At 60.8% G+C, this 22791-nt stretch overlaps 1 protein-coding gene across 3 annotated transcripts in view; it reads right to left on the bottom strand.

The window, feature by feature from the left end:
* Nucleotides 1–22791, bottom strand: part of LRRC4B (leucine rich repeat containing 4B) — a 61237-nt gene that overhangs the window by 18302 nt on the left and 20144 nt on the right. Inside the window, exons 1-2 of one of the 3 annotated variants that reach the window (XM_045441722.1) lie at nucleotides 21067–21458; nucleotides 5302–5633 (exon numbers count right to left, since the gene is read on the bottom strand). In XM_045441722.1, the coding sequence (XP_045297678.1) occupies nucleotides 5302–5598 (297 nt within the window). In that variant the 5' untranslated portion in view covers nucleotides 5599–5633; nucleotides 21067–21458. Of the gene's footprint in view, nucleotides 1–5301; nucleotides 5634–7621; nucleotides 7899–21066; nucleotides 21459–22791 lie in introns of those variants that run through there. The other 2 variants (XM_045441723.1, XM_045441724.1) reach the window with 2 other exon arrangements.

Genomic DNA, 22791 nt, shown 5'->3' with positions numbered 1-22791 from the left:
AGGAGTAGGCCCGCCCCAGGTGGGAGCTGTGTGGGGTCCCTGGGGCATGTGGCCTGAGTGGCCTCAGGGCTGTCAGGGCTGTGAGGTCAGGGGGAAGGGGCGTCCCTAGGCTTCTGCCTAGAAGGTGACTCCACAGGCTTGGGCTTTCGCGCCCCTGTCCCGTCTCAGAAACGATTAGGGGGCCCATGGAAGGCTGCTGATATTTAAAAATTATTTTGCTTGCAAAGGCCATTAAAACAACCATTCCACCACCTGCTGGCCCTGTCGTGTCCCAGGAGGGCGTTTGAACCCTCTCCAGAGATGGACACCACTGTTCTAGACGGAAGCTTTTGCCGGCACTCCGTGCACTTGGGGCTTTAGGGAAGGTGACGGAACCTTAGAGCTGCTCCCCAGTTCTTGCAGGTGCTTCAGGGACACACACACACACACACACACACACACACTGCCCAGTCCCCAAGGCAGGGGCTCGGGAGCCAGCCGACCTTCCATTCATAGACAACTATCTGCTATGCACCTGCTGTGTACCAGGCTCTGTTCTCGGTGCTGGGGGTCCAGCAGGGTGAAGACCCCCTTCAGGGAGTCATCGTCTGTGCAGAGCCAGATGACAAGCAAGTGACCACGGACAGGACAGGGAGGCTCTCAAATCCCCGGAACTCAGGCCATTTCTACGGGGCTTTGGTGTCAGGCTGCGTGTGTGTGTGTGTATGTGTGTGCGCACGCACAGTCCCCTGCATGTTGGGGGAAGTACCAGCCACCGTGAGCAGGACACATAGGGCTTGCAGGGCAGCGCCTCTATGATCGTCCCTCTGACCCCGAGATTCTACTTCTAGGAATTTCTCCCAAGGGCAGAATCCGGAAAGTTCCCAAGACTGAGCACGGAGGTTGTTGACCACAGCGCTGTCTATGTCAGTGAAAACACTGGAGAGAAGAACGGACTAGATAAGTAACAGGATGGCCAGAATCCTACACAGTGATTAAAACTGATATTTTGGACGAGCATTAGTGTCAGGGAGAAAGGTGTTCATGTTACGCTTTTCAGCTGTCGAAAGTCAGCCACACACTGATATCAAATGGTGTGATTTCATTTTTTTTCTCAAAAAAGTAAAAAAAAAAAAAAAATCCCTTTACCAACCCCCCCTACCAGGGCACTGGCCAGGAAGACACTAAATGCTAATGGGAGTTACCTGTGAGTGTCGAATTATGCTTGGCTTTCGTCCCTGTGTTTTTACTTAGGTATATATTCTAGGTTTTCTAAATTAATTTGCATTCATTCTGTAATAAATAATTTAAAAGTCAATTTGTATAGGCTCAAAAAAGAGCCAGGAAGCCTTTAAAAACAAAATGTAAACAGTAGTTATTTATATCTAGGTGGTGGGACTCGGGGTCATTTTTTTTCTTTTCCTTTTTCTTTTTAACTGGATAATGAAAAAGTTACTTTCTCGGGGTGCCTGGATGGCTCAGTCGGTTAAGCATCTGACTCTTGATATCGGCTCAGGTCATAATCTCATGGTTTGTGGGATCGAGCCCCACGTCGGGCTCTGTGCTGGCAGAGCTTGGGGTTCTCTCTCTCCCTCTCTCCTTCTCGTGCGTGCGCGCTCTCTCAAAATAAATAAATAAACTTTTTTTTTTTTCCTACAGTTACATTCCCAAGCTCCTCCACTGGCTCCCTCGGCAGCCCCACTCCTGCCACCTGCAAGGTGCCCACGAAGGGAGGCAAGTCTGACTGAACGTTCATAAGCACCTGCTCTTGTGGACAGCACTCTTTCCACCCTGGGGGAACATGCAGTTTGCGGGGGGACAGGGGCCTCTGGGGTGGGGGTGCCAGAACCCCCAGGGATGAAACACGCCCACTTTTGTGTGTGCTTAGCACTGTGCACGCCGCGTGGCTGCAGCAGACCCGTGCGTGACTTAAAAAGAAGTTCACTCACGTCCATGGGGCTCAAGTGCACACCCGGACAGAGATGTGGGTCAAACGTCTGGAGGCCAATGGCCCCAGGAGATGGGGTGACAGACGTGCCAGCAAACAGGCCCAGGCAAAGGGGCCAGCTCAACCCCAAAAGAGAACCATCCTCTCTCGCCTCTTCCCACACCCGCTCTGCTGGAACGTCCTGGTGTCTCCACCTTCAAAACACGCCCAGAACCAGCCGACTTCTCACCACCTCCACCGCCAGCAGCCTGGTCCCAGCCGAGCCCCCGGCATTTCTCACCAGAACTCTGCACCAGCAAGGAGACAGCAGATCCGGGATTCAAACCCAGCCCCCCTGGCGCAGGATCCACGTGCTGTGTGGGCCTCCCTGCACCTCAGCCGGGGAGACCCAAGTCAGCAGCCCGTCTGCCCTCTGCTCAGAGCTTCCCCCGGCTCCCAGCTCATTCCGAGAAGAGCCCACGTCCTCACCATGAGGCCATGAGGCCCTGCGGCCCTGCGGGATCTGCCCTCACCTCCCACCCTCTCTCCTGGCTCACCGTGCTCCTGTCACACCTGCTTGTTGCTGTTTCTCCCACACACCAGGCAGGATCCTACCCCAGGGCCTTTGCATTTGCTGTCCTCTGCCTGGAATGCCCTTCCATGAGATTCCACCTTCATGTCCTCCAAACGTTTGCTCAGATGTCACCTTCTCCACTAGGCCACCTGGACCTCCTGTCTTTAAAGCTGCAGCCAGTCACCCCTCCTCCTCTTGCACCCACCGTCCCCAACCCCCATCTATTTCCTTTTCCCACAGCCCTCAGCATGTTTAACACATGCCATTTACTTACTTATCATGCCCAAGTCTAGAATGCGGGCTGGGGGGAGGTAGGACAGGTTGTCTGTTTCACTCACTGATATATCTGGAGTGACTGGACCACGCCTTCCACACAGAAGACAACCAAGAGATATTTAGCAAACACAAGCGTCCTGGGTAAGGGCAGGGATGTCTGGAGGTGGGGGCGGGGGGAGTCCACGGGCCCAGACTGGAAGGCGGCGAAGGAAGGCTAGGCTGGGGGACCTAGGGGCCACAGAGAGGCATATTTGGATGGAGGGGTGAAATGGGAGGGCAACTGGCGGCAATCGTAGGGGCCGGCAGGCCAGGCCCAGCTGTGTAGGACTCGGCTGTCACAATATAGAGGCTGGATTTCACTCCTGAGGCCAGGAGGCTTCAGTGGGTTTCAGGCAGAGGCCAGCACCCCTTGGGGGCCACTGGGAGAATGGACTGGGCCTGGGAGTAGGGGCTGGCGGTGCCAGGGGAGCGCTCCTCGGGCCGTTGTGGGCCTGCGGGCAGCCACAGGTCTGTGGGCGGAGCCCCGTGCCGGCAAATGTTTGCCGCACTGAATCGGTTCACCGAGCTCCCCAAAGAGAAAATGGCCCAGTTCTACTGCAGGGTCACTGCCTCGGCCTGGGGCTGCTGGTGGGGCGGACTCAGCGGCCCCTCATCGCAGACGCACTTCCTGATGCGCTAACATCTCCCCTCCGACTTCCATTCCCCAGAATGCAGTGGTCCCAGCCCAACTTGCCATCCCGTTCGTTTACAGTCTCTTCCCTTATACGTACACAAGGGGAGGGCCCTGCCCTTCCGTCAGAACCTAAATCAGGGCTTGGCTCGGAGCTGGTGGCAACACGTGTGGAACGTCACGTGAGTAAAGAAAGGCCGGAACCGGGCAGGCAGAGTCCCGGGAACAAGGGCGAGAAGGAAGTGAGGGTGTCGGCCCCCTGACAGTCAGGGGCAGGTCAGCAGGGACTCCAGCCTGAGGATGCAGGTTAGACTCCCAGCGCACTCTACAGAAGGCACCCTGTTGAGGAGGTGGGGCCGAGCCGGAGGACATCCTGACCCCAACACTGGCTTCACGGTCCTTGCCGTGCAGCCACCAGGATAGCCTTCTCGACTTGGGCAGTAGTGCCCTTGGTGCTGCGCCCCTGAAAGATCCCCTCTGTCTTCTGCAGAGGGGAGCCCTGTCCCCAGGCTCTCCGGGACAGTGAGATGGGCGCCACTGACCCCTTCCCCTCCCAGGGACAGACAGGGAAGGGCCATGGCGGAGGGGAACCTTAGCTCCCAGGGGCCTGGGACGTCACACGTGAGCCGTCTTCTCTCCTAGCTTTATGGGCTGGGGTCGGGGGAGGCTTGTGTGGTGCGCGGTACCGTCCCTGTGCCTTTAAAATGGTGGTTCTTGGGGTGGCTGGGTGGCTCAGTAGGTTAAGCGCCCGACTTCGGCTCAGGTCATGATCTCAAGGTTGGTGGGTTCGAACCCCGCGTCGGGCTCTGGGCTGACAGCTCGGAGCCTGGAGCCTGCTTCAGATTCTGTGTCTCCCTTTCTCTCTGCCCCTCCCTCACTTGAACTCTCTCTCTCTCAAAAGTAACATTTAAAAACTTAAAAAAAAAATAGTGGCTCTCAACTAGGGAGATCCCCCCCCCCCCCAGCTCAGTATCTGGCAACATTTGGAGACATTTGGGCACCAGGGGCGAGGTGCTGCTGGCGTCTGGTGGCCAGGGTTACTGCTCAGCACCCTACAGCACATAGGAGGTCCCCACAACCAAAGACGATTGGGCCCCAAACGTCAACAGAGTAGAGAAGGAGAGACCCTGCTTTAAAAATGCACAGCTCTGCCCTCGAGGCATCATTTATAGCCTGTCTTAGCCACAGTCACAATTAACCGGATGGCACCTGCCCCGTCCAGGCACCAGCCACGCGCTTGGACAGGACACGAGGCCCACGGGAGTGCTCAGGTCTCCAAATGTCACGCCACCTCCGGGAAGTGGGCACATGAGCCCCACACCACACGGCAAAGGAGTGCTCGCCAGGTGCCAGGAGATTCTAAGTCCCTGGCAAGTCTGAAACCCATCAGCCGTCACCCAACTCCCCGGGGCAGGAGGTCTTAGCATCCCCACTTTGCAGACGAAGAAACAGAGGCGCAGAGTCCACGGGAGCCCGAGGCCACGCAGCAGGTGTAGCGGCGCAGAAGGCACGGAGGCCTCGAGCAAGGGTCGCTTTGCCCACCTGTGACCCCAAGGGCAGGCCGAGGGCTTGCCTGTCCTGTGCTGGCGGAGGCAGGCAGGTGGCCGTGCCTCCGAGCCCCAACGCACTGGCACAGAGGTGTTTTCTCGTCAGAGAAAACCCGGGCAGCCTTAGCTCAAGTTAATAGGATGCGAACAGTATCTCCTAAGTGCCACAGGGACGGCCGTGAGGCGCTGGAGGGGACGCCCAGAAGGCCTTCGCCACCTCGAGGAAGAGGAACTGGCCACCACCTGTGCAGCGCCACTACCCCCCCCCCCCCGCCACGGCTGTGTGTCCCCCCCCTCCCCCACCCCACCGGATGCCGGCCCAGCTCACCTGGATGCCATTCTCCTGCAGGTTCAGGTACCGCGTGTTGACAGGGATGCTGGCGGGGACCTCGGCCAGCTCTCTCCGCGTGCAGATCACCCGGCTGGCCTGGTTGCTGCAGGAGCAGGCCGCGGGGCAGGAGGTGGCCGGCGGGGAGCCCCCTCCGGCGGCCAATGTCATGGCCACGCCGCCCCCGCCGGCCCCCAGGGGTGGGGAGAAGAGCCAGAGAAAGAGCAGGGCCCCATGGGGCCAGGACATCCTACCGGGCGGCAGTGGGGGGCACGGGGAGCTGCGGGCGCACGCCATCCTCAATGTTCATGCTCCGCGTGGGCGCCGGGGGGCTGTCGGGGTGGGGGGGAGAGAGGGAGAAGCTCAGTGAGGGACAAGGACCCCGTTGGCCCACCTGCTCCCCAACCCCCAGGCAGCTCTCAGCCACTGCTGCCACCGTCACCTCCCTGGTCTACTCAGGACCCGGAGAGCAGGGCTCCCCCCGCCCCGTGGGGGGCCGACCCACCCCCTGAGGGAGGCAGAGAATGGCGCTAGCCCTGCCCTCCCTGCACTGTCTCACGTCCTTCCCCGACTGGAAGATTGTGCCCATTTCGCAGAACGGACAACCGAGGCAAAGGGTGAGGTGGGGAGAGAACGGCTGCCCCAGGCGCTTGGCCAGTAATGGAGATGTCAGATCCAAACCCTGGTTCTAGGCATGGTTTCAGAAACGGAGACAAAGAGGCAGAGATGGAGGGAGAGGAAGAGAGACAAGATGAAGTGACAGAGAAAGGATGAAGTGCCGGGTCTGGAAGCCTGGGTGGTGGTCTGGAGTCTGGCTTCCGTCACAGTGGCCATCTAGGCCCCCTTGCCTCCGGCGCGACCTCCTGTCCCCTCACCCCACTCCCTACCCAGGAGCCTTTGCAAAGAGGCCGGGTGCCCAGCACCAAACGCCCCCCACACTGGGCCCGCCGCCCCTCAGACTCCTGTCACCCCGTCAGGGGCCGGGGGTGGCCTCTCAGCAGCCAGAGAGACTTGAGTTAGACTCAGAGGAGGAACTTCAAGAAGGTAAGTGCCAGACAAGGCACCTGTTGAGGTGAAGTGTGGGCAGGAGAGGCTGGGAGCAGACTGGAGAAGGCAAGGGGGAGGAGGGGGCCGCGGGGGCCTGGGATGGCAGCACAGGCAGGAGGCCGTGGGATGGCAGGTGCCCAGGGCCAAGGCAGCGCCTGGTGGCTCCGTGCCAGCAGCTGCCGGGGATGGTGTCGGGGCGGTCGGTGGGGAGGGGGCTGGGGGCCAGAGACCCTGTGCTCGAACTCTGGGTGGGCAGCGGGCGGGTCTGGGCAAGACAAAGGGGGACGGGCCAATCATAACAACAGCGACGGTGAGAACAGCAACGATAATAATAGCTCCCGTCTCCCGGGTTAGCCCTTTCTATGCCCCAGACTCTGCGCACACAGTGTTCTCATGGAAGCCTCCCAGGAACCGTAGGAGGAAGCCGTTAGGACGCCCAATCTGCAGATGAGGACACTGAGGCGCCGGAAGGGGGACGGCTCGCCCCGGCGTGGAGCCGGCCAGCGAGTGGCAGAGGGGGCTGGTGGCCCTGGCTTTCCCTTCCCTTCCAGGCAGTGTCTGGAGCACATGCACGTGCACCCACATCAGCAGGCCGCCCCAGTCCCCCGCTAGCGGGGGGGAGACGGAAGTGGTCTGCACAAACATGCCCACCGGCAGCAGAGACCCGGGCACACCGCAGACAGCCGACTCTCAGACCCACGGACACGGGGCCACCAGCCCCAACCCCGCACGCGCGTGCGCACACACACGCGCACACACACACACATTCGCTTCCTCCTTCTGCAGTTTCCAAGATCATCCAGAGCTAGACGGAGAGACGCAGAGACAGAGACGAGAAAGCCTGAGAGACAGAGACGGGGGAGGGGTCGGTTCTGTGTCTGAATCCTGGACTCGTTTTTCCACCTGGTGGGCTGGGGGCTGTGTGCGCCTCTATCTGTGAGTCATGTGAGCGCAGCGGGGTCTCCCCTTCCCGAGTGTGACAGGGGGGTCTCCGCTGGCCCTAGTCCTGCACCCCCCATCCCCTTTCCCACCTCCTAAGACTGGCGACGACTCAGCCCACACCCTCGAAGCCAGGGGCAGAAATTGCGGCTGCAGCACTCGCCCCAGGTCCAGGCCTGCAGCCGCGTCTCTACCGCATCTGTCCCCATCTCTCCTGCAGCCGCCCGCATCCCTCCCCCCCTCCCATCACAGCTTCTGCGGTGGCGGCTGGGCCTCCCGCCCTCAGCCATCTCTGTCCTTGTCCCCCCCACCCAACCACAGTGAGGACACTCACCCCGGTGGCTCCGCTTCTGCTGGGCCTCTCCCTGGGCCCCAGGCCCCCCCCTCCACATGCCTCCAGCCGGCGGGGGGGCTCTGCCTCCCCAGTTCTCCAGGGCTTCCTTCGAGGTCGGGCTGGGGGGGGGGCGCAGGGGCTTCTTGGGTCTCCCCGCGCCCCCCCCTCCTCGCCGGTCGCCCTTCCCGCCCCGGGGAGGCCTGTCCAGGCCACTGCAGCAGTCTCCTCCCCCTCCTCCCTGCTGGCCTCCTCTTGCTTCCTACCCCCACCCCCACCGCTACCTCCGCTCTCCCCCCACCCCACCGCCGGCTGCTCTGCTCTCCCCCCACCGACCCCGGCCCCCTTCTCCTCTCTCCCGGCCCCGCTGGCCTTGACCCTCCTCAGCCCCAGCCCCCTCTTCGGGGCTCCCCCTCACTGTCTCGCCTCCCTCGGGACGACCAGGCCCCCTCTCTCCTTCTCCTCCATCTCCTCCTCACTCTCGCTCTGTCCCCATCACCCTCTCCGTAGGCTGGGGAGCCCGTCTGGGTCAGATTCTCTGTCTGTCTGTCCGTCTGTCTCGGTCTCTCTCGGCCAGGCTCTGTCTGTCTCTCTCTTTCTCCGCGATTACAATTTCTAGTCACACGGCAGTGCAGAGCCAAGCTGTGCCTCAGCTCCCTCCCTCCCCACCCCCTCCCTCCTTCTTTCTCTCCTTCCGAACGGGGAGGGCGCCTCTCCTCCCTCCTCCTCAGCCCCCCTTCCCTGCACCGGGAGGCCTCCCCCTCCCCCGCTAATCAAAGGCTCCGTTATCTAATTAACCCATTGGTTCTGGGCGGCAGGGGAAGGTCGGGGGAAGCGGGGGGAGGAAGGTTGACGGCCGGCTGCCCTGGGAAGGGGGGGGGGGCGTGTGGGCTGTGCCAAGCCGGGCCTCGTGGCACAGACTGGCTGCAAAACCAGGCTGGGCCACGGCTGACCCCACCCCCCCACCGCTGGCCACAGCCACCCCTCCTGCACCTGTCCCCGGGCCCAAGGACAGACAGCCTAGCACGGTCTCCCCTCAGGAGCTACTACCTCCAGGCCTCCCCCCCCCCCCGGGGAGCTCCCCGAGCCCCTCACCACGCCGCGTGGCCATTTGCTCCTACCCCCACCACTGACACACCGGCGATCCTGGGCCAACATCCTCGTCACCCAGTCCTGCAGCCAAGGGCCGGCCCCCATTCGTGCCACAAAGAAACCCGGCCCCAGATGCAGCCCTCTCCCCCGGACCTCAGCCAGGGCCCCGCTAGCCGCCTCCCCATACACTTCTGCAAAATGGGCAGGGAAGCCGCTCGCGTTTCTTCCATTCACCCAGCCAGCCAGCCAGCCAGCCGGCCAGCCAGCCGGCAGATATTTTCTGAGTCCCTACTGTGTGCAAGCACTGGTGTCGGTGCCGCCAAAGGCCACCTCCATACTCAAAGCCCAGGGCACCCACAGGGCACAGAAGGTAAGTGGCAGCATTAGGGCACATGAAGCAAGGGGGACTGTTTCTCTTGCTGTGTGACCTCAGGGCCAGTGACTTCGTGGTTCCGAGCTGCAGGAAATGCTGGGAGATGGGGGTAATAAGGGTATCGGCCTCCTAGGGCTGTTGGGGGCTGGCTAGCTAGATCCTCAGTGAAAATGCTCCACCTGTGCCCCACATGCAGATCTGACCCCCTTTCCTCCTCGCCCCCAAGCCATCTCCCCTGAGATCAGAGTCCTTCTTCACTGGTCCCCCCGCTTCTGTCCCACCCTCCCTCCCAGTCTGTTCCCACAGGCAGCCAGAGGGGTCCTGTCAACATCCAACCTGCCCTCCAGACCCTGCCCTCCTCTGCTCCACAGCCCCTCACCCCCTCACTCAGGTGGCCTCACTAGGTGCAAGGGCAGGGGACATCCCCTGGGTTCCCAGGGCCCCTCTCCTCGGGCTGGGCTACTTCTCTGGCTTCAGCTCTGGTCTCCTCCCCTGCTCACTCGCTGACTTCAGGCCACACTGGCCTCCTCAGTTTCTGGAACAGGCTGCATACATTTCTGCCTCAGGGCCTTTGCTCTTGCTCTTCCCTGTCTGGATCCCAGAGGCAACCCCCCCTCCCCCGCCGCCCCGCCTCCCAGATTGGGCCTGCCTCCTCTCAGGTCTTTGCTCAGGTGTTACCTTCTCCGGTGAGGCCATCCTGACCACCTCAAATCACAGCACCCTAGCCCTCTCCAGAACCTTCCCTCTTGTACTTTTCTATATGACATTCGTCAGCATCTAGCCTCTTACAAGCCCACACACTTGAGTGTAAGCTCCCCAAGGGCAGGCGCTCCATCTGTTTTGGGCAGTTTGGTTCCCAGTATTTATGACGGTGCCTGGCACACGTTAGGTGCTCAGTAAACTGAGTGAGGAATGAATGAGCGAGTTATCGTGGCTGTTAGTCTATACTCCTCACGGACTGAACACTTTGCCTCGTTACAGTTGCACAGAGACCCGCACCCAGCCCAGGACACATTCTTAACAGCTGCAACCTCTCAAGCTCACACCTCAGGCGGCCCAGATCCTGAGGTCCCCGCCCATCCCAGGAGGCCCGCCCAGCAGAGGCAGCACATCCATATGCAAACACAACTGCCTTCAGTTTGACGCCCCGCGCCGCACCAAGGCGCAACCTGGATGGAGAGGTCCCAGGTACCACACTCTAGAGTCCCAAACAGCAGGCCCCCAGGGCAGCTCCTGCACCCCACTAACCGTCATGCTGTGAGGATAACCCTTCCCCTGCTGAGCACGCTCCCAAAGCCCTGGGGCACACGTCTGAGCGGTCCCAACACCACCGACGATGTCGATGTCTGCCAGGTACCTGGCATTCCTGGGGCACCCTTCTGGGCTCTGTACTTGGCAATAACCGCAGTTCTCCCCTGGGCCCTGGGAGAGGCGCTGCTACTACCCCCATTTCACAGATAGGAAAGCCGAGGCACCGAACGACAAAGGCACTCGCCCCAGGCCATGCACGGCTACGAAATGGTCCCTCCCTGGTCAGCCTCACCAGAGCCAACAGGTCCCAGAGACCCCAAAGCTTGTCAGGACACCAACCTCAGTCCCACGGAAGTCTCTCAGGGTGGGGGGACATGTTAAACAATAGTCAGCATCCTGCAAAGCCTGTCTCATCCCCACTGCATAGGATGAGACAAACCTCCCCTGCTCCACACCCTGCTGACAGGGGTCACATGACCTGCTGTCAGCGATCGCCTTGCTCCCCACAGTGCAATCCTCATAGCGATGGGAAGCGTTTCCTGGGCACCCACAACGTGCCTGGTGCTGGCCTAAGCACTGCCCACGCCTGCAGCCACTGGCTTCTCCCCGTGGCCTGTTCTGGTGTCCATTTTACAGTTGGAGCAACAGATCGGGAGGGCTGAAGACACTGGCCGATGGCCGGTCACACAGCTTGTCTGTGGGACAGCTGGCACTGGAAGCCAAGGCCCAGAACCTGGCCAGGTCACCACGTGCCCTGGGGGGAGGCCTCTTGCCTGTTCTCCACCCCTACCTGGTCGAAGGAATGAAACAGCCGGAGAGGCAAGAGGCCCCAAAGAGAGAAGAGGGGCGCAAGGCAGAGAGGGGCAGAGACATGGAAAGGCAGAGGAACAAAGACAGGGGCTAGAGACCAAAACACGACCGTGCACGAGGGGCCAGGGAGAGGGAGAGACTCCAAGAAGGGCAGGAGAGCAGAGGAAGCCCGAGAGGGAACTGCGGACCAGGGGAAGCATCACCATCCTCCCCAGACCAAGCTCTGAGAGATCTCGGGCACTGTGCCTGAGAGGATTCGGGCGGATGGCAGATCGGAAACTCGGGGGCCCAGGGGAGGTGGGGCGAGGAGAGGAGGGAGGCAGGGAACGTTCCTGTCGGGCATACTCGTTTTTCTGGGGGGAGTTCAGAAGGTGAGAGAAAAGATAGGAAATTGACTGCCATCGCAGCAAGAGGGATGGGGGTTAGATCTAAAGAAGAACTTCCCGACTGTGAGGGACTGGGGCGGAAGTGGAGCCTGGAGCCAGGAGGGTGGAGAGACATCAAAGCCAGAGAGAGCCGAACACTTCTCTCGCTGGATGCCTGTCATATGCGCAAGGCTGGGAGCTGTTAAGTTGGTGGGGGGGAGGGTATGGGCAGAGCCGGCTTCGGGGACGGATGAAACAACTTCACACGTGTGTCCCTCTGAGCCAGTCCCTGTCCTGAAGGCTGTTCAAACAAAAGCAACCCCAAAGCCCGGAGAACCGACAGTCCCCTAACTTTTGAGCTGGCAGAACCCTGGGAAAGGCTTGTGGGGGCTCAGCCCTTGACTTGCCCTGCCCCCACCTCTTACACTGACATACTTCCTTTGCTCCCCAGCCCTCGGATGGCCAGAAGGTACCCTGTAGACAGCGATTTGTTCTGTCCATCATTGTCTGTCTCCCACCAGAAGGTGAGCTCCCCAGGCGGGGAGTGTGTCTGGCTTGCTCACGGCTGCGTCCCCAGTGCCCCGGACACGCGGGCCCCCACAAAGCCTCGGCAAGAAGAGCCAGCGAGTACCCCCTACCGCCCGGTCCCCTGCTGGCACTGGCTGGGGAGGCCGGAGGGGAGCCTGTGAGCACAGGTGGGGGTTCCCGGAACGTCTAGGCAAATCACCGCCCATGGGCCCATGGCCGGTGGAGGAGAGTCGGGAGGAGGTGATTGCAAAGCTGAGACCAGAAGCAGGAGCAACAGGTGATGAAAGAACCCCAGGGTGCCAAGGCCTGGGGGCCAGAGAGGCGGGTGGGGGTCAGGGAGCCACACAGAGCCCAGCTCAGTTACAAAGACGCCCCACCCCCACAGTAGGCTGAGAAGCAGGGGTGCTGGGGGGGTGGTGTGGGGGTAGGGGAGGGGCGAGTCAGCTCTGGGTTGGAAAGACCCCTCTGAGTAAACCCGGGGCGTGGGGGGCGGGGGGAGCTGAAAGCTGGGGAGGAGCCGGACCAGGGGTCCAGGGGCAGAGGGTGAGGCTGGGGTTGTGGGTATGGAGAGGAGGGAGACCGGAGGCACGCAGCAAATTCGCCAAAGCCAAAGCTGCGGAACTTGGAGGAGATGTAGGAGGCGAGGCAGAGGGAGGAGCCACACTCTCCTTACAGATCTGGGGTCAGATTCTGAGAGCCAGGAAAGGAGACAGGGCACCAGAGGAGGTCGGAGATGGGGGGGGGGGGAGAAAATAGAGTGATCCCTGGACACAGGACCCCCAACCCCCGTCTTTGCCAGTAGGAGGTGAGCCGGCTCATGCCAGGGGCCCGGGATGCTCCAGGAGCAGTGATGGAGGGCACTGGGTGGCCCCACCAGTCCCTGGCCGTGAGACGCTGGGCCAGCCCCTCCATCCCTCTGCCCACCCCCCCCCACCCCCGCTTCCCTCCTCTGTAACACAGGCCGTTGGTGACACTTGGGGGCTGCGGGGCTGCCGGAGGCTCCGGCAAGGGGGCCCAGGGCAGGGTCTGGCGCTTTGCAAGTGACCCGCAAGGGTGAGCTGGGACCCAAGACCTGGCTGATAAATGGAGAAAGGAAAACGCGGCTCCCATCTCTGCGTTGCTGCATTTCCTGCTAGGAACTTTCCTCACTCCATTTCCTCATCGGAGAAATGGGGATTAATAAGACACCCTATGACAAAGGACTGGGAGGGCACGGGTTTGGGGGATGCATGAAGGCCTGAGAGCAGCAGCTGTCTACCAGCCGGCATAGAATGTTCTGGGAACTGATGCGTCGCTGCCCAGTGGCAGTCTCTGCGACTACGGAAGAAACGCTTTCTGTGCTGTCCAACATGGTAGCCACGAGCACGTGCGGCTGGTGAGCGCTTACTGAGTGGTGAGTGTGACGGAGGAATTGAATTAATTTAATTTAAATTAATCTAAATGTCAATGGCCACACGTGGCTGTAGTGGTTACTGTATTGGAGAACGTGGTTCTGACTGCTGGCGTGGCTGTCCCAGTGTGTGTCTGGCTGAAGCTCAGGTCTGCATGGAACTGGCTCTGCCCGAGGCCCCCGCGAACACACAGCCCCGGGCGGGCTCCCAGCTGAAGCGCGACCCCAGGCCCCCTCTCCTCCGTGCACACACTGTGCGATTCTGTGCGGCTCTGGGATGTGGGGGTCAGTATAACGCTGCTGAATTGAATCTGCCTGGGTAGAGGGGTGGGGGAGCTAGAGCCTGGCCTGGTATTGGAACTTTTCAAAACAGAGGTCACCGCCAAGGCTCCGGCAGGGGTGTGTGAGGTGAGTTTGCAGGTGGGAGGGGTGCAGTGCAAGCCACCTTGACCGTGGCCTCCCTGGCTCCTTCTCTCCTTGCTGGCCCCTGGAAGGGCAATTCTGCAATTTGTTTTCTACCTCAGGATGTGTGTAACTAATTTTATTTTTTTTATGTTTCTTTATTTATTTTGAGAGAGAGAGAGAGAGCGAGCGAGCGAGAGAGAGAGCATGCGTGCACGTGCAGGCAGGGGAGGGACAGAGAAAGGGAGAGAGAATCCCAAGCAGGCTCTATGCGGCCAGTGCAGCACCCTACATGGGGCTCAATCCCAGGAACCGTGAGATCATGACCTGAGCATAAATCAAGAGTCAGATGCTTAACCGACTGAGCCGCCCAGGTGCCCCTGCGTGACGAACTTTATAAAAGGGATGTGTGTGTATGTGTGTACTACTAAAAGTAATAAAAAGTGGGAAAACACTTGAACTGGGGCAGTGTTTCTGGGACATCCACACGTGTCCAGATCGCCTGGGATCTTGTAGTGCAGATTCTGACGGGAGTGGGGGAGGAGTGGGGAGACTCAGGGGCCGGACTTCCTGGGGATGCTGGTCTGGGAGCACCCCCCCGCTCCATTTCAGGATGAATCACGAGCTCTCCTCCTCCCTCCCCCTGCTCCGTGGAAGAGTGTGCTCCAGGCTGGGCCAGACCCTCGTTAGAACCTCCACTGCCACAGTTACTAGCCCTGTAGCCTTGGGGAGGGGATGTCACCTCTCGGGGCCTCAGTTTGCTCCTCTGTGAAATGGGGAAAATAGCTCATCTACCTCCGGGGGTGGTGGAGACTCTGGTCCGATACCTGTGATGGGTTCAGCGTGGTACCTGGCACAGAGGAAGCTCGCACTAAAATTATTCTCTAACTGTGACCCTCCTCCTCCGTGTCACCACAGCATCACTCTAGGACGACAGAGAGCTGGAAAGAGACTGGCGTCAGGGAAACTTGGGTTCAAACTCTGACTTGCCACTGGCTCGTTGTGGTCCCCCTCCTGTCCCCACCAGGCTCTGTCTGCAGACATAATGATACCTAGCTTACTGGGGGCTCATGCTGACATGTCTGGTGTTGGGCACTTGAATGACAGTGATATTAAAGGCTATTTTCACTGGGTCTGAAGAACAAACCTCTTTCTCATTCCGTGACTCAGTCTCCCTGCTCCCCATATGTAAATCCAGCATTTCCAGCCGGATCATTTATTGAGGAGTGGAGGCGGGGGGGGGGGGGGACGGACATCGAATCACCTGAGGAATCCGTGCCCCCCCCCCACCAGCTAGACATGGATTGGACCCTCCCACACCTGGTGAGGAGAGCCCACTGTGAGAATCGGGGAGGGTTGGTCCTGTCCCCTGGAGGCATTACAAGGGCATAAACGAGGGGAGGCCCTGAGTTACAGGAACCCTAACGTCTCTTTTAAAGTCTAACCTTCAGGGCACCTGGGGGCTCAGTCGGTTGAGCATGTGACTCTTGATTTCGGCTCAGGTCATGTTCTCATGGTTCACGGGATCGAGCCCTACATCGGGCTCTGTGCTGAGCATGGAGCCTGCTTAAGATTCTCTCTCTCTCTCTCTCTGTCTCTCTCTCTCTTCCCTGTTCCCGTTCTCTCTAAAATAAAATTACCAAAAAAATAAAGTATAACCTGCTATGAGTCTGTTATTAACAATCTGATTATTATTAACAATCCTAATTTCTACAGCAAGTTCCACTCTCTGGGTCTCAGTTTACCCCCCTGGAAAGCAGTGGTCTCAGCTGGGGGAAACAATCTGCAGGGTGGCCCACGCCTGGGCTTGCAGCCCCAGCGAAGCCACTTCTGGCTGTTGACATTGGGCAAGGGACTTCTCTGTGAGCCTCAGTCTCCCTGTATGCCCAACTAGGGATGATGATCGTGCCTCCCTTGGAGGTCTTCCGTGAAGGGCAAGTGGAGAGCAGCCACGCAGGCTGCCACAGAGCCTGGCACATGGTAAGCTCTCCGTGGACTTCAGCTCTTTTCATTCTTATCTCCGGCCCTGTGCTTGAGGGTTCTAGGCAAGGGGAGGGCACATCTCAGTGTTTACCGCCTGGGGTTTACCCCTCAGGAGAGCCAGGGCTGGCACCGCTCTCTGACCTTTGTCTCACTGCTTGGAACAAGAGCTCCAAGGCCTAAGGTCAATTCTGTGGGCAGGAGAGTGGGCTGGGGGCTTCAGGAAGAGAAGAGGGCTGCCTTAGCGGGCTGAGACAGGAAGGGGGTGGCCTGGGCTGCTGGCCCCAGCCTCCCTTCCCCCTGCTTCTGGGTCCTATACACGCCTCTCAACCCCCAGGCCGGACCGGGCATTCTTTCTCTTGGCAGCCTTCTTGGGGACCCAGGGGTCCCCTGGGATGGACTCCTGCCTGACCCCGAACTGCAGGGTCTCCTAGCAGCCCATCTCCCGGGCCCCCAGTGCAGCTCCTCGGCCTCCACCTACCATGACAACGGTTGTGCCTGTAGGTTTCCAGGCAACAGAGGGGCATTTGGGCTCTTCCTACTCTCCTGCCACCCCCCTGCCTGGCCGAGCCACCTTACTTTCAGGGACCCGGAAGGGAAGGTAAAGGGGCTTCTGCTCAGTGAGGATGGAGGCGTCCTAAATTCAAGAGATGAGGAGAGGAAACAAAGCCATGCTCCTGATACCCCAAAGGGTGACGGTGGAGTAACGAAAGCTGGGCCCTAGCCCTGTCATGGCACAAAAGGTACCTCCGTTGTCCGCACCCTGACCTGGAGGCGGGGCCAAACTAAGCCCCTCCCCTTCCCAGAACAGGGCCCCGGGTCCATCACCAGGCCCTCTGTCCTCTGAGACCCGCACTTGGACCGGATGAACTCCCAAGTGTGCACCCGTCCTCCAACACACAGGGAAACCTACCCCTGCCTGTGCTGCCATCCTGCACTAAGGGACAAGCGTGGGGTCTGTGGCCCGCCCAGCCACGGCTGGCTGCCACATGGTGGCTTCAGGAACACCGCAAGGGGCCAGCGCTTCCCAAGCAGATCATGGCTGTGGAGAGCTCCTGTGCGCCCTGCACCCTGGTGGTCTTGCGAGTTTCTGCCTCCACGGGAGGGAGGGGGCAGGTGAGCCTGGGGGCTGGGGCAAAACTGCCCCAGAGGATGATGAGGCAGGAAGGCCAGGCTGACAAAGCTCCCGGCCAAGGGGGCTCCAAGTTTGGAAAGAAACCAGAGAGAAGCAGTGTGGAGAGAGTGACAGGGCAAAAACCAAGCCCGGGGCCAGAGAAAATAGCCAGGCTTGAGAACTCAGCTGCCTATGGAGCCGGGCAGGTAAGACAGATGGAAACAGCAGGTTAATAGAGAGTGGGAGCGGTGGCCAGCAGGCACCTGAGCACAGCCCATGGCTAACCCAGAAGGGGAATTTTTCAAAAGAAGCGGGTAATCTGGATTTGGAGGGGGGGGGGATGTCATTGACATATAACATTGTATGAGTTTCAAGTGTACAACATAATGATTCAGTATTTGTGGAATGATTACCACAATAAGTCTAGTTGACATCCGTCACCACACGTAGCTACAATTTTTGTTTCATGATGAGAATGGATTTTTACGTGAAATCACTATTTTTTTTTTAAAGTTGACAACACATTAAATACTTGGAAAGCACTGGGGGGAAATAACACTCAGGGCCCACAGGACGCAGGGGAAGCGCTCAGGAATGTGGGAGAGTGAGTGCAGGGAAGACAGAGCAGGAGGCAGGGAGGACCTACGGGCTGGTGGGGGTGAGGGAGAGTGACACAGAGGAGCAGAGAGCAGAGCCTACAGGGAAATAGAGGCAGGTTTCACAGCAGGTGGGCTTTGAGAAAGAAATACTGATGAATAAGTTCATCTGTGTGGAGCGACACACTGGGCTGTAGGGCTGTAGGGCGAGGAGGGTCGCCCCAGGGGAGAGCCAGGGGAGAGACGGTGGGAGATGGGCTTGATAGACACAGGAGGTCCGGGTAACATCTAGGGACAGGTGCCCGGCCACAGAGGTGGGGGAGGGTGAAAGATGGGGCGGGATGGTGGAGAGAAGTGGGGAGGAAGGGAGACAGAGATAGGGACAGTGGCCTGAGAATGGAGCCAGGGCGCCGGAAGGAGTTCAGTGCTTCCCATCCGCCTCCTGCCCCTCTGCCCACCTCTGCCCAAAGACCCGCCTTTCCCCTTGAGGCCTCTGTGACTGTGCACGAGTCCTGGGCGCCTGCACTTGGCCATGGCTCTACCTTGGAGGGATGTGTCAGTGGTCCTCTGGCACCCGATGGTTTAATCCTGCTGTCCTCTCCGACAGCGAGGAGACCCCTGGGGGCCCTCGGACTCTGGCAGGCGGAGGGCATTCCCCCAACTGCCTCTGGGTGGAATTAAGGGTGATGGCCGGCTCCAGTCAGCACACACCTGTGCCCCTCACACTGGGCTCTGGGCTTGACTGTGTGCGCGCAGCTCTGTGACATCCCCAGAGCTCCGAGGCCACCTCTGTGCCTCTCACTTTGTGTCTCTTGGCGCACGTGAGTTCATGAGGCGACCGGGTTTGAGGGCCTCTCTGGCCAGCATGGTTCTCCACAGGGTGTTGCCTCTGTCTCTCCCTCCGGGTCTCTGTGTGTGAAGGGCTGTGCGTGTCTCTATACGTGCACTTGACTCCGGGTCTTTCTCCTGGCCTCTGGCTGACTCTGGGTACCGCAGCCCTGTTTGCAACTGGGTCTCTGGCTGCCAGTGAATAACTCTGTGTGTGTGCGTGCGTATGTGTGTGCTCTCGCACACCTCTGCCCACTCATGCCTCTGTGTCTTTCTCACACTCTCCCACCCTCTGCCCGTGGCTGGTTCAGGTCCCTCGCAGTTCACTGTGCCTCTAATCCCCCCTGCACCTCTGGTGGTGGAATGTTCTCTGGCTCCTTCGTGCCAGCTCTGTGGGTCTGCACACACCCTCCCTGAGTCTGTGGCTCCCTGTGTCTCTGCCTAGGCCTCTTGCTCCTCTGTGCGTGTGGATGGTTGTGGGTTCCCCTGTCTGACTCTTGCTTTCTTTCAGAAATTAGGTGAGTAACTCTGTGTACGTCTGGCTCAGTGGTGATGCACCCTAATTGTGTGTGTGTGTGTGTGTGTGTGTGTGTGTGTGTGTGTGTGTGTGTTTGGGAGTCTTCTCTCACTCTGGCTGTGCCTCTATCTCTCTGGCTCCCACGCTTCTCTGCCTTGTCGGAGGGTCTCTCTCAGCGCCTCTCTGCTGCCTCATTCCCTGCCCCTCCTTTCTGAGTGCGCCCGCTGTGTGGACAGCCAGGTGGCCAGGATTAGAGGGGACCCAGCGAAGAGCAGGAGGAAGGCAGGAAGCGGAGGCTGCGAGATGCAGGTTGGAAGGAGCCAGGAGACAGAAGATGCTCCAGGAAGAGGGAGGGGCCGATCCTGGCCAAGGTCCTGGGGAGTGGGGAGTTTTTAGGGGGGAGAGGATGCTGCCGGCTGCCTGGACCAGGAGGGAAGCGACTCCGGCTACTCCCAGCTGCCGCTGGAGCCCGAGTTCCTGTCTGGCGGCTGCGCGGCCGGGACTAGGGATGTGAGGCGCATAGCAATGGGGCGCTGCGGAGGCTCGACTGCAGCTCCCAGCTGGGGAGGGGGGTGGGGAGGGGGCTGTGGGGCAGCCCTGAGGCTCCCTTGCCCCTCCCCCTTCCCAGCTGGGCTCTCCCCAGGGGATTTCCCCACCCTGAGAAAGTGGCGAAGGGAGAACCGGGCCTGAGGCTGCGGGGAGCAGGGCAGGGAGGAGGAGAGGGTGCTCGTGAAGAGCAGCAGAGGTGGGGGCGGGGAGAGAAGGGTCAAGATGGGAGTGGCCGAGAGGAAGGGATGGGGTGGGTGGGCGAGGGGGCATCGGGGGGCCTGGTGACTCAGACCCTGGAGAGAGACCGGTTGGGCCCCTGGCAGGACAGAAGGGAGGAGCCCGTGGAAGTGGGGGCTTGCAAACTTGGGTGGAACCCTGGACAGAGCCTGGGCCTTGGGCTCCGGGACTGATGAGAAGTTGAAAGTAGGCGATCGGCAGGAAAGAGAGATTTCAGAGAAGAGGGCCCCAGGACTGGGGGGTCGGGGGCTGGGGATCCCACGAGGTGAGGAGACAGGGATGGGGGGGCTCTGAGTGAGGAAAGGTCATAAAAGGTGGTCCCGGACACAGATGGGTGTGAGCGAGAGAGAGGCTGGTGGTAGTGCTAGGGAGAAGCCCCCTGCCTCCCCACACAAGGATCGGAAGCAGAGAAGGGAGAAGACAAGGGTTCCGGAGAGGAACAGGGTAGGGAGTGGGGCTAGAGGGGAGGGGGGCTAAAGTCGGGGTCTCCTGGAGAGAAGGTCAAGGGAGGGGATATGGGGGGGGGGGAGAGTCAGAGATGGGGGTGAGAAGACCCTGAAAGGAAGGCAAGGTGCAGTTAGGTCTGAGAAGAGCAGGTGTGAGAGTGGAAAGCCAGCAAATGGGGGGAGGGGTGGTCCCCAAGAGGAGAGGGCTAAGGACGGTGGGAGGGAAGTAGTGGTTCCGCGGAGACACATGCCCAAGGATAGAAGGCCCCCGAAGCAGAATGGGGTCAAGGAAGGGGGTTTCGGGAAAAGGGAGGGGCAGGGGTTTCGCTGCCCACCAGGAGGGGTTGGGGGACCCCAGAGAGAGAAGCGCTGAAGATTGGGGAGGGGGTTGTCTCGCTCCCCAGTCACCCCCTCCGTCTTTCCCATTCTCACTTCCCAAACTCCCCGGTTCTCCCTGGTTGCCAAGGCAACCGCTCCTGCCAGGCGCGGTCACCAAGGAAACCCCGTGCCCGCCTCTCCCCCTTCCCCATCACTGGCGTGCCCCCCCCCACCCCAAGCAGCAGCGGTGTGGAGGGTGGGAGGGGCAATGGTGGGGGAAGAACTCAGGCTCCCACCCCAGAAAGGGGGGCCCCAGGTCTACACCAGGCGAGCCCCCCCACAAGCCTACATCTTCAACCCCGCAGCTGGATACGCGTAGCGACTGCCGGACGTACACCACCCCCTGCCCGTCCCCGAGGCAGCGGCGACCCCCCAACACAGAACTCGCTCGGCCCGGAGAACCCCCACCCGACTGCTTCCCCCACCCGCTTCGGCTCTCCATCAGGCCCCGCCCACTGTCCTCTGCCGCCGACCCCCCCCCCCATCCCGGAGGAGGCCTTAGACCACGGTCCCCTAATTAAGAGAATGCCCCCACCCACCCTCCGCGGTTCCGCCTCCCGCCCCCACCCGGCGCCCCTCGGCAGCTACTCACAGCGAGGAAAGGGGCTCCTTCTCCGGGGCAGCATGCCCGGCCCGCGGGGGGAGGACCCCCCCCAATGAGGCACAGGGATTTGGGGTGCGAGGCCCGCTGCGGGGAGGCGCGGGGGGCGGGGCTGCGGCCGGGCCTGGGTCTCTCGAGTTCTCCCCCCTCCCCGGCTCCTGGATGGGGAGGGGGCTTCCGCAGCGGTAGCGGTGGGGTTCGGGGGGCCGCTCTGCCTCCTCGCTCGCCCGCCCGCCTGCCGCCCGGCCCGGCGCCCTCGCCCGCCGGCCCGCCGCCCGCCTTCCTTCTTGCCTTCCTTTCTTTCCTTCTTTCTTTCCTTGCTTCCTTCCTTCCAGCCTTCCTTCCTTCCTTCCTCCCTCCTCGGGCCGCCGGCGCCGCTCTCCCCCCACCCCACCCCCCCAGGCCCCGGCCCCGGCCCCGGCCCCCGCCTCGGACGGTGCGGCAGCGACCGCGAGCAGCCGAGAGCGGCGGAGACGGGAGCGGAATACTGATGATGGAGGGGGAGCGGGAGGGAGGGGAGGGAGGGCGCCGGGAGTGGGGGGGGGGGGAGAGGCTGCCCGGGAAGGAAAGGAGGGGGGAGAGGAGAGAGGGGAGGGAGGGCAGAGAGGAGGAGAGGGAGAGGAAGAGGGGGTAGAGACGGGAGAGAGAAAAAAAAGCAGAGGATGGGTCAGGGAGAGAAAAGGGGAGGGACGAGAGGGTGGAGGGGGGGAAGGGTGGAGGGGTGGAAGAAACACAGGAGGGAGGAAAAGGGAAGGAAGGAAGAAGAGGGAAGAAGAGAGGAAGGAAATCGGGAGAGGAAGGAAAAGAGGGGAGGTGAGAGAGAGAAAGGTGGGGAGGAGCGGAGGGGAGAGATGGAAAAAGGGGAGAGAGAGAGGCAGTGTCCTGGACTGAGGGGAAGCAAGAGGGGGAGAAAGTCCTGGTACACCTTTGGTAAATATTTGCAGAATGAATGCGGGAGGGAAGGGTGAGGGAGATAGAAGGGAAGAGGGGGTAGGCAGAGGGGGAGGAAAGAGGCCCCAAAGGAGGGAAGTAGCCAGGGAGCCGGGACAGGAAAAGGCCCAGGAGCAGGGAAGTGGGGGCAGGCAGGCAGGTCCCCTTTGGGGACAATGTGGGGAGAGGGAGTGGGGGCCAGGCGCTACCTCTCAGGGCTAAGAGCCCAGGGGGAAGCCGGCAGGACAGGGAAGAGGGCCAGGAGGAGCAGAGTGGGGAGCTGAGAGGACAGAGGCTGGAGGAGGGAGCTTGAGGAGGGGGTGGGGCAGAGGAAGAGCAGGGAGGTGGGGTCCTTGAATCCCACCATGTCCCTGCTTCATCCCCCCCACCCCCACCCCGTCACTGAGAGAAAAGGATCCTCACGTCCATTTTCATCATGAGGACACTGGGCTCTCAGAAGATCAAGGGCAGGATCCAAATGCAGAGTCCTGGGTTCTGGAAAGGGTATTTTGAAGGAGCTGGAGAAGAGGTCAGGCCCAGGCATGGAGCCCCTGGCCCAGACCTGTCAGGTGCAGGCGCCTGGAAGGGGGCAGAGAACAGAGCCCCACAGCCTCCCCACCCTCGTCCTCTCACCTCCCCCAGGTGTTGGCAGCAGGTGCGGGGACACATTTAGAGTTGTGAAGGGGCGTTGCACCTCCGCTTCAGGGAGTGGGGGAGGGGGGGGAGGAATGCAGAGGCCCAGAGGTCACCTTGCCTTCTCCCTGCCCCACCAACTTCCTTGTCCAC

Source organism: Leopardus geoffroyi, chromosome E2 (genome assembly GCF_018350155.1).
Source record: "Leopardus geoffroyi isolate Oge1 chromosome E2, O.geoffroyi_Oge1_pat1.0, whole genome shotgun sequence".
Lineage (NCBI taxonomy): Eukaryota > Metazoa > Chordata > Mammalia > Carnivora > Felidae > Leopardus > Leopardus geoffroyi.
This window is presented reverse-complemented; position numbering and strand designations above follow the sequence as displayed.